The 17148-nt window shown below is 41.4% G+C and overlaps 1 protein-coding gene across 1 annotated transcript in view; it reads left to right on the forward strand.

Annotated features, from left to right (window-relative positions):
* Positions 1–16638, forward strand: part of LOC124798149 (40S ribosomal protein S11) — a 30082-nt gene extending 13444 nt beyond the window's left edge. Inside the window, exons 4-5 of the mRNA XM_047261429.1 lie at positions 16104–16309; positions 16474–16638. Coding sequence (XP_047117385.1) covers positions 16104–16309; positions 16474–16597 — 330 coding nt within the window. The 3' untranslated portion in view covers positions 16598–16638. The remainder of the gene's footprint in view (positions 1–16103; positions 16310–16473) is intronic.
* The last annotated feature ends 510 nt before the right edge of the window (positions 16639–17148 follow it).

Genomic DNA, 17148 nt, shown 5'->3' on the forward strand with positions numbered 1-17148 from the left:
ATGTGGGGTGTTTACTGCGGAATTGATGGCAATTTCCCGGGCCCTTACCTTTATTAAACAATCCCAACACAACCGCGTTTTGTTATGTACGGACTCGTTGAGTGGCCTTCTTGCTATTGACCGGTGTTTTTCGCGCCATCCCTTGGTCTCTGCCATCCATGACCATCTCGCTGATCTTCACCGTGCTGCTTGTTCCATTGACTTCCTATGGGTCCCGGGCCATGTGGGTATCCCGGGTAATGAGTTCGCTGATCGTTTGGCTGGGGGAGCAGTTACTTACCCCCCGTTTTCTGTAACCCCTCCTGCAGCGGATTTACGGCTTCACATCAAATCCCACTTTGCACAGTCATGGGCCAATTCTTGGGAGGCTACTCCACTGTCTAATAAACTTCGTGCCATTAAGGTGAATCCAGGCCCATGGCGTTCTTCCTTTCGCCTCTCCCGCAAGGACTCAACCACACTGTGTCGTCTCCGCATTGGCCATACCAGGCTGACCCATGGTTTCCTTTTGCGTGATGAGCCACCCCCGCTATGTGGTTGTGGAGCCTTCCAGTCAGTGGCCCACATTTTGGTTGAATGCCCCCTTCTTTTGGCTCTGCGTGCTAAGTACAGACTCACCCACACTTTACCTTTGGTGTTGGCTGACGATTCCCGGATGGTCTCTCTGGTTCTAGGTTTCCTCCGGGAGAGTGGTTTTTATTCTCAGTTTTAAAGTTTTTAATCTCCCTCTGGTGTTGGGGCAGGGCAGTGAGTGTTTGGGTGTCTCCCACTGTAGGCAGTGTTCAGAGATTCCCGATTCACCTCCCTGACTGGAATCCTCTTTTCTTTCCCTTTTACTCTGTTTTTACCCCTTCTTTTTAAGGCTTGGTTAGTTTTTCTATTCCCATACGTACTTTCTGCATTACAGCAGTTGTACCTTTTAAGTCACAGGTGGTCTTGCCTATGCTGCTTCAGCATAGTGTTGGGTTCGTTCTCTTGCCAACTTCCCTCATTTGTTTTTACTAATGACAACGTGACTGCCCTTTTACGTTTCCCCTTTTTCCGTTTTATTTTCTGACTATACTGAGATGTCCCGTTAGCAGAGTGGAGTCTATTTGAAACAAGGGACTGATGACCTTGCTGTTTGGTCCCTTTAACCTCAAACAACCAACCAACCAACCAGTGTTTCCCTTTGATGACCCAGCTGCTTCCCTTGGGGTTTGATCTCCCTTTCTAAATTGTTTCTGGGAAAAAAGAACTACTCTGTGGTGTGGGTTTCTCTCCCCCTCCTCCCCTTTCCCCTTTCTTCCCCACTTGGCCCCTGCCACTCGCTAGGTCACCAGCGTATCTAGCCAGTTGACATGGTGGAGCTGTTGTGTACCCATCTGCCTGAGGCCCCTGACAACATGGGAATCATGCTTGTGGTATCTGAGCTCTCACTGCCTCACATATGCCTAGGACTGCTTGCTCATCTTTTTGGAGCATTGGTACTCACAACAATGACTGAAGTGTGCTAAGCTCCTTACTTCTGGTTGCTCTTCTGCAGCTGGATCTTCAGGCAGGAATGTTCTCTCTTACTTTTGCTTCCTTAGCCTTCTGTTTGGAGTGAAACACTTTCCCCATTGCTTGATTTGTTCCAGGACAGATGGGGAGACCAAACCACTGCTTTTCTGTAGAACATATCAAAGATAAGCTTGGCGAAGTTAACAAAATTGAGTATGGTGGGATCTGGTTCACTACTGAAATAACCCCTTAATCCAGTCAGTCGGCTTCCCTTTGTCCTTGCTAAAACTTAGAGACATCCTGATGGGCATGAGTCCTCACCAGTCCATAAATATGATCCAGGGCATCATTTTCCACAGGGACCTTCACCTTTAATCTGATAAACTCTGGACTAACATGGAATTGCACAGCGTTCATTTCATCCAGGGTGTCCATAGAGGTGCTAAGGACAGTTGCATTGATGGGGGTGCTTTTATCCTGGCTTTTGAGGGGGTCCCTTCTGGAAAAGTCGGTTATGGTTTAGCATTGTGATGTGATGACCAAATATCTCTTCTCTAATATGCTGTTTGTGGTGTCTTTTGTTTGGTCACATCTTTGCAGTGTGAAGCAAATCCTATTTACAGGGACTGTGGCAGTCCTCTCCGTGTGATGACCCCAGTTGTTTTTGTGCCCTAAATCAAAGAAAAACCAAACGAAACATCTCCATGTGGGGAGTCCTTGCACCCCACAACCCAAGTGCGTGAACTGTTTCAGCCCACATTCTCGTTGCTTGCCGGATCTATAAAAAGGAAAGGAAATTGATGAATTCTAAGCTCTCAAGTGTTTCTCCTACTGAGGCCCAACAGAAATTCGACCACCTTCATCTGGTATCTTTGTCAGTCTTGGCTTCTATTGCATTCTTTGCTCCTTCCTCCTTTTTTACTTTCCTTCCCTTTCCTCCTCCCGGGTGGTTCTGTTCCCTCCCTTCATAGAGCCACAACTTTTCCTTAGCCGGAAAGAAACACTCTTCTCTGGCACCTGCTGGAGAAGGGGCTCCCTCTAGGAGCCCTCCTCCTCGGTGTCTCCCAGAGAAGCAGCCTGTACTTAGACTTGGTTCCAGGGCCAACACTCTGTGGACCTAAGGCCACTTGGTCTCTTCAGATCCTGAAATTTGTGCGACTTGTCTTCCTGACCACGCCTCCCATCACTGTTCGAAGGAGAAGAAGAAAATGCATACATCTCGGAATGAGGCACTCCCTCTCCGACGTCCCAGGGGGTGTCGCCCCCTCCATGTCAATCAGGGCCCAGTCTTAACATTTATAGGAGTCTCTCTGTCCATACCAGTGATGGACACTGATGTGACACAATGACCTATTCTTAGCTGTTCTGTGTACTACAATTGTTCATTATAACTGTGATGGTTATTATTTCCACCTTCCAAAATTGCACTCTTCATTCTCTCTGCTCTTTAGCTTGTCAGATTGCAGGAATTTTGTTTTGTGTACACTCATTCGCCAACTCTTCATCGCTTCCAAGCTTTGTGCCGGAACCGGATAGGTCCTATGTGAGCCTCCAGTGGTGTCTGTGTTTTGGTCCACACAGACATAGTTAGTTCTTGGGTTTCTCTTCATACTGTGCTGGAAGTTGGTCATTCAGATCCATTTAAACTGTTACAATATGCATTCTTTACCTCCTTCCCTGCCTGGCCTTCTACCCTTCCTGCTCACCATACCTTCTTAGACAGCTCCTTTCCCTTCTCCTTGGGGACTTTAATGTTCATAACCCTCTTTGGGATGGTACTGCGACCATTGCCCGCAGCCGGATTGTTGAAGACCTGTTGGCAGGACTAGATCTCTGCCTCCTCGACACTGGAGCCTCCTCACACTTAGTGTGGCACACGGCACTTTTTTGGTCAATGATCTTTCCATCTGTAGCCCTGGAGTCCTTGCCTCTGTTCAGTGGGCTGTTCATGATGTTTTGTGTGACAGTGATCACTTTCCAATCGTCTTACCTTTTCTCCAGCATTCCTCACCTGGAGGCCCTCTCAGGTGGGTCTTAATAATGCAGATTGGTATGCCTTTTCCTTGGCTGCCATCCCAACCTCTCCATCACATGATGGCATTGATGAGTCCATACAGAGTTTGGCACATGCGATTATTTCGGCAGCTCCGTCTGTGATTCCTTCATCTTCGGGTTCTCCCCGTCGGAAGACTGTCCCTTGGTAGACCATTGAAATAGCTATGGCTGTTAAAGACAACTGTTGTGCCACCAACACTGCAAATGGCATCCATCTCTCGACCACCTTTTGGCCTTTAGATGGCTTTGTGCCCAGGCCTGTTATAATAACACTTTGCTGTCTGCACGTCTCGTCCAAATTTATTCGCTTGGCGCCAGCAGCGCTAAGTCAGATTACTTGGCTTGTCGCTGGGCGTTGTCACCTATCTGTTGATGACAAGCTTCAAACACATAGACTTTGCGTGCTTTAATTTTCCGGAAATACTCTGTTTTGCTTTAATTTTCCGGAAATACTCTGTTTTGCCATATCATTCCGCAAAATCTAATTTTCTTTTCAAGTATCTACTCTGAAAGTTCTACAATGTTATAATAAATATCCATGCAGAGGTTATGCCACTTTCCATCAGAAAGTGTCAGTCGTTCCGTCACTGTTTTTGCTAAAGGCTGTCCAGCGCCGGAATATATCTTGAATGAGGAAATGTATCCCGTACTCAAATCACACAGCTTCCGAATGAGTATGCTGTATTTTGCAATTTTCGACGAATTGTGAACTTTAAAATTTAACCGTCCACACTGCGGTACATTCCTTCATCAGTTGAGATGTTTTGGCTTGGATTAAACGTTTCTTTAAACTTTTTCGAAAAAGAATCCATTACGAATTGCACACTGACAAACCGGTCAGCACTATCCAGTTTATTGTTGCTGTTGGAAAAATGTAAAAACGATAATATTTGTCTGAATCCATTGCAGGACATCTTTTTATGAAATATCGGTGTGTCTGTCAATGGATTTGTTGACCAATAATCATTGATCCTTGCTTTTCTTACAATTCCCATAAGGATAGCAAGCCCAAACCATTTTCTAAGGTTGGGTCCCGTAACATTGACAGATTTGGCATTTTTGAAATCCAGTTTCCTTTTATTGCAATTTTGGCTGTAGTACTTTTTGGTTTTGTTGCTAATATATTCAAATGGGTCGTTCCCAATATATATTTGTATGATATCCTCGACGCTGTGAATCTTTGGGAAATATGTTTGGAGCTGGGGATCCTTCAAATTTGTTATTGGTCCTCGGTAATTCGAAGTGTGACCACTGTGCACTGTCTTCTTCGTATGATTCAGCCGAATCAGTTGGCAATCGTAGGATTCGCCGAATTCTTCTTCAACATATTGCACCATCTTCCTATGATACTGCTTGACTTTCATTTTTTCGATATCCAACGTCTTCTTCCCAATTGGCCAAGTTGTCCGGAACGTCAGACAAGACGTCCTCGCATTCATTGTAAATAATCCTATTGTCTCTCTTGTCTGCCATGATGAAAGGGCACAAGTACTTATAAAAACAAAACACTTGTTGACGCGTGTAACTTGTTGTTAACTAAACAAAACACCAACAGAATGCAAAAGATATTAACATGCTGTCACCGGCCACTGCGCGATACTGTGCTCACGACACCGCTATGGTGTCGCCGGCCACTGAGCAATACTATGCAGACGCACCACTGTGGTGTCGCCAGCCGTTGACTGCTATTTCGCTCATGACACTTCCACCTCAAATCCTGTGTAATTTCAGTGGCACCCTCTCCCCTATTTCGTGGTTATACAAAACATGCTGCCCTTCCCTGGTTAGCCTTCCCCACAAAATTTTTGCTGAGTGTTCCGATTTAAGTTGTTTGTAATTGTAATTCCTAGATATTTAGTTGAATTTACAGTCTTTAGATTTGATTGATTTATTGTGTAATTGAAGTTTAATGGATTCCTTTTAGCACTTATGTAGATGACCTCACACTTTTTGTTGTTTAGGGTCAATTGGCAACTTTTACACCGTACAGATATCTTTTCTAAATTGTTTTGCAGTTTATTCTGATCTTCTGATGAGTTTACTAATCGATAAACAGCAGCATTGTGTGCGAACAACCTAAGATGGCTGCTCAGATTGTCTCCTAAATCGTTTATGTACGTAAGGAACAGCAAAGGGCTGTAACACTACTTTGGGGAGTGCCAGAAATCTCTTCTATTTTACTAGATGACTTTCCGTGAATTATTATGAATTGTGACCCCTCAGACAGGAATCATTAATCCAGTCACATAACTGAGATGATACTCCATAAGCATGCAATTACACTACAAGCCACTTGTATGGTACAATGTCAAAAGCCTTCCGGAAATCTAGAAGTACAGAATCAATTTGAAATCCCTGGTCAATAGTATTAAACACTTGGTGTGAGTAAAGAGCTAGTTGCATTTCACAAGAACAATGTTTTTTGACTTTATGTGGACTGTGTGTCAATAGCCGCTTTCTTCGAGGTAATGCATAATGTTCGAACACAATGTATGTTCCAAAATGGTGCTGCATATCGACATTAATGATACGGGCCTGTAATTTAGTGGGTTACTCCTACTACAGTGCGTTTAAAATTAGTTGAGACTTCTGACAGTTCAGTGCAGAGTGAGTGAAAGGAAGCGTAGTTGCCAGTGTGTTCAAGGTGCATTGGCAGGTGACCACAGTAAAATGGCAGGTTTGCTTGACTGCATGCTAAGATCTTTCTCAAACACTTTTCAGAGAAACCAATCAGTAATACTCTCATTCTTGCACATCTTGAAGTTTAATCGTAGTAAGCTTCATGATGAAAAGCCTATCATTTCGTTAATAGCCACAGTTATTGTGATATTTCATTAGTAGGTAACTACTGCTAGAAATTCTTAGTTTGCAGTGAAAAACAGATATTGTGTTTGGTGAGTTATGTTACATGTTGCTGTGTATTAAATGAAGATAACATATTGAATCATTCTTTAAACTTGGAGCGATACTGCTGTTGGTTTCCAGTTTCGAGAAAATGGAATGTATGTAAAGCACTCAGTCACGAACTCATGGTCAGTGGGAAAAAAACAAACTAGAATGAAATATTCATAAATTCCTCTTGTATCCCATAAGGGGTCTGAGATATCGAAACAAGATTTTGCCAAATGATAGCACGCAGACTAGAGCATTTTGCCATATGATTAATATGCAAAACTTCTATATCTGCTAAGATACTCAAGTTACTGCAGATTTTTTGAATGAAATAATGTAATTATTGAGGGAAGTTGATACCTGGTGAAACGAGAACTTCTGTGGGTTTTGTAACAATACAAGTGAAGAAGTCACACATTTATTTTTTACTCGGAATGGGCCATTTCACAAACTATTGACCTGACGCACTCAGTTCCTAGTTTAAAAATGCACCATTTCATGATTTTGTTGCAAATTCAACTGCATTCGAGTGTTAGTGAGATGAATTTTTCTGAACTCTGCTGTGTTTCAACAAGAGAAGCCCATTTTAACATGGCAAGACTCTCTACAGTCCTCCATGAATCAGTGACTCCTCAGCGAAATTCTTGGTATGGCCAACAACTAAAAACCAGTCCTGTAGTGTAAAATTTGCAGTGGCTTTTGTCAGCATTCCAACCTCAGTGAGCGTCAACCTCTTGCTGTTTTTTGACATTACTTTTCACCTAAGCCCATATATTCTCAGTCAGATTTAAATGAGTGTGACACGGAGGAAGCTTGCTGAAAGTATGCCCTTTACCATTAGTCTGTTCGTTGACCTGATAGCGTTAACTTTTGGCGTGTACAGTAGTAAAAGTTTCATTAACTTCACCTTATACATGCTGTGTTCAACTTTATCTCGTGGACATTTCTTTGTGTCCAGAGCAAAATAAGCACTTTCCTCTACTGCATTGTTGGAGCTTTGTGCATCGCAAGAGTGGTATGGTGTTTCGTCCATTACTATTGTCGAACTCAAAGGAATGTTTTGCAGCAGAACGTTATCTTCCCAGCCAGTGAACGTATCCTCGGATGACACTTTCACTAAAATCGTGTATCCAAATGCACTGCACTGTTGTTATTAATGCAATGCTTACGCAAAACACTTGTTCACAATACCTGATGACTACGAACACTCTAACGCCAGTAAATATGACTTTTAAGGAGAGCTGATGAACATTAATTCATCTAATGCATGACATCATGTGGTGCTGTTTATTCATGGTGTGGCAACTGGGGCACTTAGTTAGGACAGCTGGCAGCCTGGTAGGGAAAGCCGGCTCACCGTTGGTGTTGCCCGGGCAATGGCGTCATGTCCCCCTCAGTCAGCCAAGCATCAAAAGTTGCAACTAATTTTAAATACACAATATCTTTCTTGAATATTGGTGTGACCTTGACTTTTCAGTTTTTGGGTATGTATCTTTTGTCCAGTGAAACATTACATGGGTGGGGCCTCTGTGGTTTGCTCCTGATTTTTTTTTTTTTTTTTTTTTTTTTTTTTTTTTTTTTTTTTTTTTTTTTTTTTTTTATTCATAACTTTCATTGACGTTGCACTTTCTAGGCACAGGTTAATGCCTCCCTTAGCATCTCCTATCTACAGGAGAATGGGATTCTGCAGGGTTAATGTTTTGAGCATGCTTTTCTTTTTAGTAGCTATCAATGGTTTGTTGGTGGCTGTGTGGCCTACGGTGTCCCTCTCTTTCTAAGCTGATGATTTTTGCTCTCTTTCTGTTCGTCCGTAGTGTACGTTGCGGAATGCAGAGTACAGGGAGCAATACACTGAGTGCAATCTTCGGCTCTCACTCACGGCTTCCATTTGTTGGCTGCCAAGATGTGTTATGCATGTCTGTCATTGCTGTACAGTCCATCCCCATCCAGATCTGTACTGTGGTGGGCATTTCCTCAATGTGATGAAGTCCATCATTCTTTGGGACAGGTCTTTGATGCCCAGTTAATATAGTTGTCCCATTTTTGTCAACTTAAGTGGATATGTTGGTTGTACCTCGCTGCTCTTCAGTGCCTCAGCAGCACCAACTGGGGGTGTCAGCTGTGCTCCACTCTGATACAACTCTACACGGCATTTGTCCAGTTCATCTAAATTACAGCAGTCTCACGTATGACTCACATCGTCTTTGGTGTTACAGATGCTGGACCTCATACACTAGTATGACTGGAAACTGGTGCCTTTCAGACTAGCCAAGTGATCAGCCTCCTAGTGGAGGCAGGAGTTTCACAATCTACATTTATGTAGATACTCAGTAAGCCACCTTACAGCCTGTGGTGGAGGGTAGGTACCCTATACCACTATAGTCATTTTCTTTCCTGTTTCTCTTGCAAATAGAGCAAGGGAAAAACAACTGATATACGCCTCTGTGTGCACCACAATTTCTCGTGTCCTGTCTCCGTGGTCCTTACACACATTCTATGGTTGTGGCAGTAGAATCAGGGTGTATACAACTCGGAGATCTGGGAAAGACCCGGGAATTTTTTCATCCGAGAGAAAACCGTGAAAAACTCGGAAATTTTTTAGAATTCCGGGAATTTTTCATTGTTTTTGTTTTCAGTTAAATTTTTGTAATTTTGACTGGCTAGAATCGATACTCTAACAAAGGATATTAATGTATCCTGCTACTGTAGAATAATACTGCAGCAATAAAACATGAACGAGAGAAAAACGAAAAGAAAACTTAAATTGCAAAGGAAAAGCGCCATATACAGCAACAAAACACAGTGCTCATACAAGCGTCTGCCAACAGCAAAATGTGTCAACTGCTTTAGGAAGACTATGCAATGTTCCATAACAACAAATTGCCTTGGATGAGTGTGACGTCACAACTGTTTACATTAGATTCGCTTTAGCAGTTAAGAGCGGGATCATGCGCATGCGCAGTTGAGTAGTACCTTCTCCCGCTTCTGGCTACAGAAATGTTGCTGTTGGCTGTGTGAGCAGTTGCAGCAAGCAGCTAGATGCTAACGGGAAAAATTTTACTGGAGCGCCCAAGCTGCCAGATTCTTTCATTGCAGCAGGCCCAGATCAAGGAGGGGGGTGGGGGGCAAATTCATACTCTTGAGAAAAAAAAACCTTGTTTCACAAAGCGACTAGCATCTAGCGTACGTTAGCTGCCCTGCAGTGGACTCGTAAAATCTTCCTGACATTCTGCGCTTCAGTGGTGGATCTGGTTTTACAGTTTATTCATGAAAGGGGTTCTTACCATTCTCTCTAAGGGAGGTCCCCTTAGAGATGCCCTGTTGCTTTCTCTTTCCCGAATGGGCACCAGCTGTCTGAGCTGTCTGAGCTGGGTGGTCTGCCTCAGATCTCGCCCTACCCCTCTTTTGTTCTTCTTCCACCTTCTTGTGTCTTCTGTTTGATGTGGTGTTCTTCCTCTGTTTCCCTGTGCTTTTCCTGCCATCTTTTTTTCGCAAGTCGTTCCTGGTTTTTGTTGACTGGTGCCTGTGGTAAGTGGTGGGTGTCCCTCCATACCACTTTGATTTTGGAGGTCTCCGGCTGCTTCCTGGACAGCTGGAATGGGCACCTCAGCCCCCACTGTTTCCTACCTCTTTTTCTTCTTCCTCAGTCCTTTCTGTAGGCTTCAGCCTCTGGTCAACGTTGGGGTTTTCTTTTCTTGGGTTTGATAAACTAGGCCCTACTTTGGTGTGTAATTTTGATTTGCCTGTTCCTGGTAGGAGGGAGTGATGACCTCACAGCTTGGTCCCTTTAATCATTAGACCAACCATCCAGTCATTTGCTTTCTTCAGAAACAGTGTAAGTCTTCCAATGTGATTTGTCTATCAGATAGCTGCACACACAACAAAACAGATTTGGTGAATTATGGAAACTCTGAATGCCATATCACCTTAAATTGAAAATTACTTATTACCTTATCCTAAATTTAACTGTTTTTACAGAAAATGAAAATATTGTATGTTGTTGCATGAAAAATTACTAGAAACATTTGGGTAAAAAGATAGTGTTTCCTGAAAATTAATTTTTGGGGCATTTTCAAAAGCTCATGTGATGAGCAAAATGGTTCTCATAGTTGGCAGTATAAATGACATTAGAAAAAGAAAAGTCAATACCTATTATTAGTTTTACTTGAAGAAATATTAATTGTTCTACAAAATCGTTGAGGTTCTGCTTCCAGTACTTGTATTCCATCCAGCACTGTCTGGTATCATCGGTCTGAAATATCACGATAAATAGTAATGGTAGTTGTTAAAAATGTAAAGTGGCAGAATACGAATGGAACAGGAATCATAAATGTTTTTGTGGTGTAGTATTGACTAAGTATTGTAACCTGTATTTTTTCTTTATTATTGCCCAAAGCAGGATCATTTTTCTACACATATTGTTAAAAGTTCCTGAACATAATTTATCCAAGCATTCACATTACTAAATCACAGGAAGTATAATTGGTCAAAAGATGCACATGGAAAACAGATGCACATTAATACTTCAGGTAAAATGAATTTACATCAGTTTTGGCCAATACTCGAACCTGATGTGAAGTATTTATGCACCTCCCGCCCCCTCCGTCATGAACCATGGACCTTGCCATTGGTAGGGAAGCTCGCGTGTCTCAGCGATAGAGATAGCTGTACCATAGGTGCAACTACAATGGAGAGGTATCTGTTGAGAGGCCAGACAAATGTATGGTTCCAGAAGAGGGCAGCAGCCTTTTCAGTAGCTGCAGAGGCAACAGTTTCGATAACTGGCCGATCTGGCCTTGTAACATTAACCAAATCGGCCTTGCTGTGCTGGTACTGCAGACGGTTGAAAGCAAGAGGAAACAGCCGTAATTTTTCCTGAGGGTATGCATCTCTACTGTATGGTTAAATGATGATGGTGTCTTGGGTAAAATATTCTGGAAGTGAAACAGTCCTTACTTGGATCTCCAGGTGGGGACTATTCAGGGCGATGTCATTCTCAGGAGAAAGAAAACTGGTGTTCTACAGATCAGAGCAATGAATGTCAGATCCCTTAATCGGACAGGTGGGTTAGAAAATTTGAAAAGGGAAATGAAAAGGTTAAAATTAAATATAATGGGAATTAGTGAAGTTCAGTGGCAGGAGGAACAGGACTTCTGGTCAGCTGAATACATGTTTATAAATACAAAATCAAATAGGGGTAATGCAGGAGTAGTTTTAATAATGAATTAAGAATAGGAGCTACTACGAACAGCATAATGACAGCATTTATCGTAGCCCATAGAGACAAGACCACACCTACCACTGTAAGTTTATATGCCAACTAGTTCTGCAGGTGAAGAGATTGAAGAAATGTATGATGAGATAAAAGAAATTTTTCAGATAGTTAAGGGGGATGAAAATTTTAAGTCATGGGGGACTGGAATTTGATAGTAGGCAAAGGAAAAGTAGGTGAATATGGACTGGGGGTAAGAAATGAAAGAGGAAGCCGTTTGGAGAATTTTCCACAGAGTATAACTTAATCATAGCGAACACTTGGTTTAAGAACTGTGAAAAGAAGGCTGTATACAAGGAAGAGGCCTCGAGACACTGGAAGATTTCAAAAAGATTATATAATGGTAAGACAGATATATTTAGGAACCAGGTTTTAATTGTAAGACATTCCCAAGGGGCAACTGCAGATTCTGACCACAATTTATTGGTTATGAATTGTAGATTAAAATTGAAGAAAGTGCAAAAACGTAAGAATTCAAGGAGATGGGACCTGGATAAACTGAAAGAACCAGAGGTTGTAGTGAGTTTCAGGGAAAGCATTAGGGAACAATTGACAAATACAGGGGAAAGCAATACAGTAGAACAAAAATGGGTAGCTTTGATAGATGAAATAGTAAAGGCAGCAGAGGATCAAGTAGGTTAAAAGACGAGGGCTAGTGGAAATTCTTCGGTAACAGAAGAGATACTGAATTTAATTGATAAAAGGAGAAAATACAAAAATGCAGTAATCAAGGCAGGTGAAAAGGAATACAAATGTCTCGGAAATGAGTGACAGGAAGTGCAAAATGGCTAAGCAAGGATTGCTAGAGGACAAGTGTAAGGATGTCGAGGTATATCTCACTAGGGGTAAGATAGATACTGCCTACAGGAAAATTAAAGAGACCTTTGCAGAAAAGAGAATCACCTGTATGAATATCAAGAATGCAGATTGAAAACCAGTCCTAAGTAAAGAAGGGAAAGCAGAAAGGTGTAAGGAGTATATAGAGGGTCTATATTAGGGCAATGTAATTAAGGACAAAATTGTGGAAATAGAAGAGGATGTAGATGAAGCTGAAATGGGAGACGATACTGTGTGAAGAATTTGAGAGAGCACTGAAAGACCTAAGCCGAAACAAGGCCCCGGGAGTAGACAACATTGCATGAGAACTACTGATAGCCTTGGGAGAGCCAGCCTTGACAAAACTCTACCATCTGGTGAGCAAGATGCACGAGACAGCCGAAATATCCTCAGACTTCAAGACTAATAAAATTCCAATCCCAAAGAAAGCAGGTGTTGACAGGTGTGAAAATTATGGAACTATCAGTTTAATGAGTCGTGGTTGCAAAATACTAGCATTAATTCTTTACAGACGAATGGAAAAACGGGTAGAAGTTTCCAGAATCTGATTTTTACTCTGCAGCGGAGTGTGCGCTGATATGAAACTTCCTGGCAGATTAAAACTGTGTGCCCGACCGAGACTCGAACTTGGGACCTTTGCCTTTCGTGGGCAAGTGCTCTACCATCTGAGCTACCGAAGCACGACTCACGCCCGGTCCTCACAGCTTTACTTCTGCCAGTACCTCGTTTCCTACCTTCCAAACTTTACAGAAGCTCTCCTGCGAACGTTGCAGAACTAGCACTCCCGGAGAGCTTCTGTAAAGTTTGGAAGGTAGGAGACGAGATACTAGCAGAATTAAGGCCATGAGGACCGGGCGTGAGTCGTGCTTCGGTAGCTCAGATGGTAGAGCACTTGCCCACGAAAGGCAAAGGTCCCGAGTTCGAGTCTCGGTTGGGCACACAGTTTTAATCTGCCAGGAAGTTTCAAACTGGTAGAAGCTGACCATGGTAAAGATCAGTTTGGATTCTGTAGAAATGTTGGAACATGTGAGGCAATAATGACCCTACGACTTATCTTAGAAGCTAGATTAAGGAAAGGCAAACCTATGTTTCTAGCATTTGTAGTCTTAGAGAAAGCTTTTGACAATGGTGACTGGAATACTCTTTCAAATTCTGTAGGTGGCAGGGATTAAATACAGGGAGCAAAACACTGTTTACAATTTGTACAGAAACCAGATGGCAGTTATAAGAGTCGAGGGGCATAAAAGTGAAGCAGTGGTTGGGAAGGGTGTGAGACAGGGCTGTAGCCTATCTGCAAATATTATTCATTTTGTATATTGAAGAAGCAGTAATGGAAACAAAAGAAAAATTCGGAGTAGGAATTAAAATCCATGGAAAAGAAATAAAAACTTTGAGGTTTGCAGATGACATTGTAATTATGCCAAACAGCGAAGGACCTGGAGGAGCAGTTGAATGGAATGGACAGTGTCTTGAAAGGAGGATACAAGACGAACATCAACAAAAGCAAAACAAGGGTAATGGAATGTAGTCGAATTAAGTCAGATGATGCTGAGGGAATTAGATTAGTAAATGAGACACTTAAAGTAGTAAAGGAGTTTTGCTATGGCGCAACCTAACTAAAAGAAGGGATCGGTTGGTAGGACATGTTCGGAGGCATCATGGGATCACCATTTTAGTATTGGAGGGAAGCATGGAGGGTAAAAATCGTAGATGGAGACCAAGAGATAAATGCAGTAAGCAGATTCTGAAGGATGTAGGTTGCTGTAGGTACTGGGAGATGAAGAGGCTTGCACAGGGTAGGGTAGCATAGAGAGTGGCATCAAACCAGTTTCTGGACTGAAGACCACAACCACTTATGGATGAGGTTATAAAAGAGAGCTTAAAAATACTACTGTCAAACATTCCCAAATCACCGTTTTAACAAGTGATTATTGTGTATGAAACCTGAAAATATTTGTAGCTACGTTCTTTAATCCTTCGAGTGACTGCTCCAGATGAGTTAACATATCATGCTCCGTTGTTCCTCAGGTGCCAAGGATGTATTTAAATGTGGTTCCTGGTTTTTGTTTAAGCGCTGTTGTGTGTACGTGTCATGTTCTGATTGACCTCTCCCTGCTGTGGACAAGTTATTGCCATATTTCAACATGTAAAAACTTCTAGTATTTATTGTACAATATATGTGGCTTTTCGTGTGCTATCATTTGCAAAAATTTCATTTCCCATATCTTAAACTGTTTATAAAATATTATGATTGTTATAACATTATTCCCAATGTGCAAGGAAGGAAATGGGTGCCTTGCAGCGGGAACTTGAGAGCAAAATGAGATATCATTCGCAGACAGTTTCAAATAATGTTTCAATATCTTGTCCACATTTCATACATAACCAGAGTTGACCATAAGCAAAATTTAAGCAATGTGTATTTACATCTGCAAACCCTTTAAAATGTTGTGCAGTCTTGTACTAAATTTGATGCAGCACAGTAAATATGACGAATAAGCAAAAGAAACTCAGTCCTTTATCAAGCGAAGATATCAGACTCTTAAGATGGCAAAAATAATTATTTTTTTCTGCGAATAGTTTTCTCAAAATAAGTATTTCATACTAGCTGGAAGGTGATCTCTTAGCAGTGGTAGCATATCTGGTGAGCAGTACAGAGGCAACAAAGCCATGTCCAGCACTGAATGTAGAGAGCATGTCTGTTGCAGAAAAGGGCTAATCTAACTGGGGATAACTTTTTGTTGTTTATACAGGACAGTTCATTGTGCTCTAAGAAAGCTGAAAATAACTCGTATTTGTGTTACCAGAAAATTTTCCTTATCCTGAGGGACTCCAAAACAAAATATCATCTAATACTAAAAGAATTGCTCTTTCTAATGAAACAACAATAAAGAAAATGGTGATGGTATTTAGCAGTCATAAAGAGGTTTATGTATTTGATGAGAGGGGTTATAAATTTGGTCAAAATTGTCAGATCTTGCAGCTCTTCAATGACAGCAACCTACAACACTGAATCTAGAGTTCAAATTTTGTGCAGCTTAGTTTGTAATCTATAGAGGATCTCTGTGCAAAGTTTCATTCACATTGGTGAGGTGAGCGTGATTTCTAAAAGTTACTCTATTTAGTCACGCTTTGGCTAATGTATCAGTCTGTTTTTTTTGCAGATGTTGATAAGCTGTGACCATTTGGGCTTTTGCCACTTGTAGTCACGCTTTGGCTAATGTATCAGTCTGGTTTTTTTTTTTTTTGCAGATGTTGATAAGCTGTGACCATTTGGGCTTTTGCCACTTGCACACTATTTTTTAACATTATGGTGCTGATACAGTAAAAAGTAACAGGTTTGTTTTGCAACTGGAAACTAAACCATATGAGAGTCCATCCTATTTGGGTAGCTTAAACAATTCAGCAAAGATTGAGGTGTTGGAAAACAGTGGTCTGCTGGTTGCACGCAGTTAGTCCTAAGCTTAACAATATTAAGATAAGAACATATACTAAGTTGCTGAGGCATTTGGGAAAAAATTGCATCTGCAGTGCATTCATACAGAAACTTGTACTTTCTCCACAGGCAATTGAGGGTACGTACATAGACAAGAAGTGCCCATTTACTGGAAATGTGTCCATCAGAGGGCGTATTTTAACTGGTGTTGTGCAGAAGATGAAAATGCAACGTACTATTGTTATCAGGCGGGACTACCTGCACTACATTCGTAAATATAATAGGTTTGAGAAACGCCACAGGAATATGTCTGTCCACTTATCACCTTGCTTCAGGTAATTGAAGTATATTTGTCTGTTAATAGTACCTTAAAGCTATGATGATAACATTGACGGTCTTCTGAAAAACTGATTAAAATTTCTTCATCTGAGAAATATCTTTTAACATATTAACTTCTTGTTAGTTTACATCGTACTACATTAGGATTTTTTCTTTACAGGGATGTGGAGATTGGCGATGTGGTAACTGTTGGTGAATGCAGACCTCTTAGTAAAACTGTTCGCTTCAATGTTCTAAAAGTGTCGAAAGGAACAAGTGCAAAGAAGAGTTTCAAGAAATTCTAACTGTATGGATTCCAATCAAAATAAAAACATATAAATTAGGATGTTTCTTATTTTAATTTCTACATGAAAACCAACTATGTAAATCTGTATTGAAATATAATTCCTTGTTACTTGTGGCGCCATTCAGAAATAAAACGGACCCCATTTCTTAAGGAGTAGTAGTTGAATGGACTGATGATATGTCTTAGTGATTCCTTTAATGAAAGAATTGACAGGATAGAATGAAATGCAAATGAATAAACTTTATTATGATTTCAGGAGTAGCCCAAATTCTTTGAAGTTCTGTTTTGTCAAATTAAAAAAAGGTTGGTTCTGAAGTAAAAGATCAGATATGTCTGATTTTAATATCTAGTAATCTGTTGTGTGGTAAGTATTAATCTCATACTTGCCATCTTATAGAGAGAGATGGAAGATGGAAATGCCATGTGGCTAGTGCCTCCTGTTGGGTAGACAGTTTGCTTGGTGTAAGTCTCAAGTTGACGCCACTTCGGCGACTTGCATGTCGATGGGGATGAAATGATAAGGACAACACAACACCCAGTCCCTGAGTG

The sequence above is a fragment of the Schistocerca piceifrons genome, chromosome 5 (genome assembly GCF_021461385.2).
Source record: "Schistocerca piceifrons isolate TAMUIC-IGC-003096 chromosome 5, iqSchPice1.1, whole genome shotgun sequence".
Taxonomy (NCBI): Eukaryota; Metazoa; Arthropoda; class Insecta; order Orthoptera; family Acrididae; genus Schistocerca; species Schistocerca piceifrons.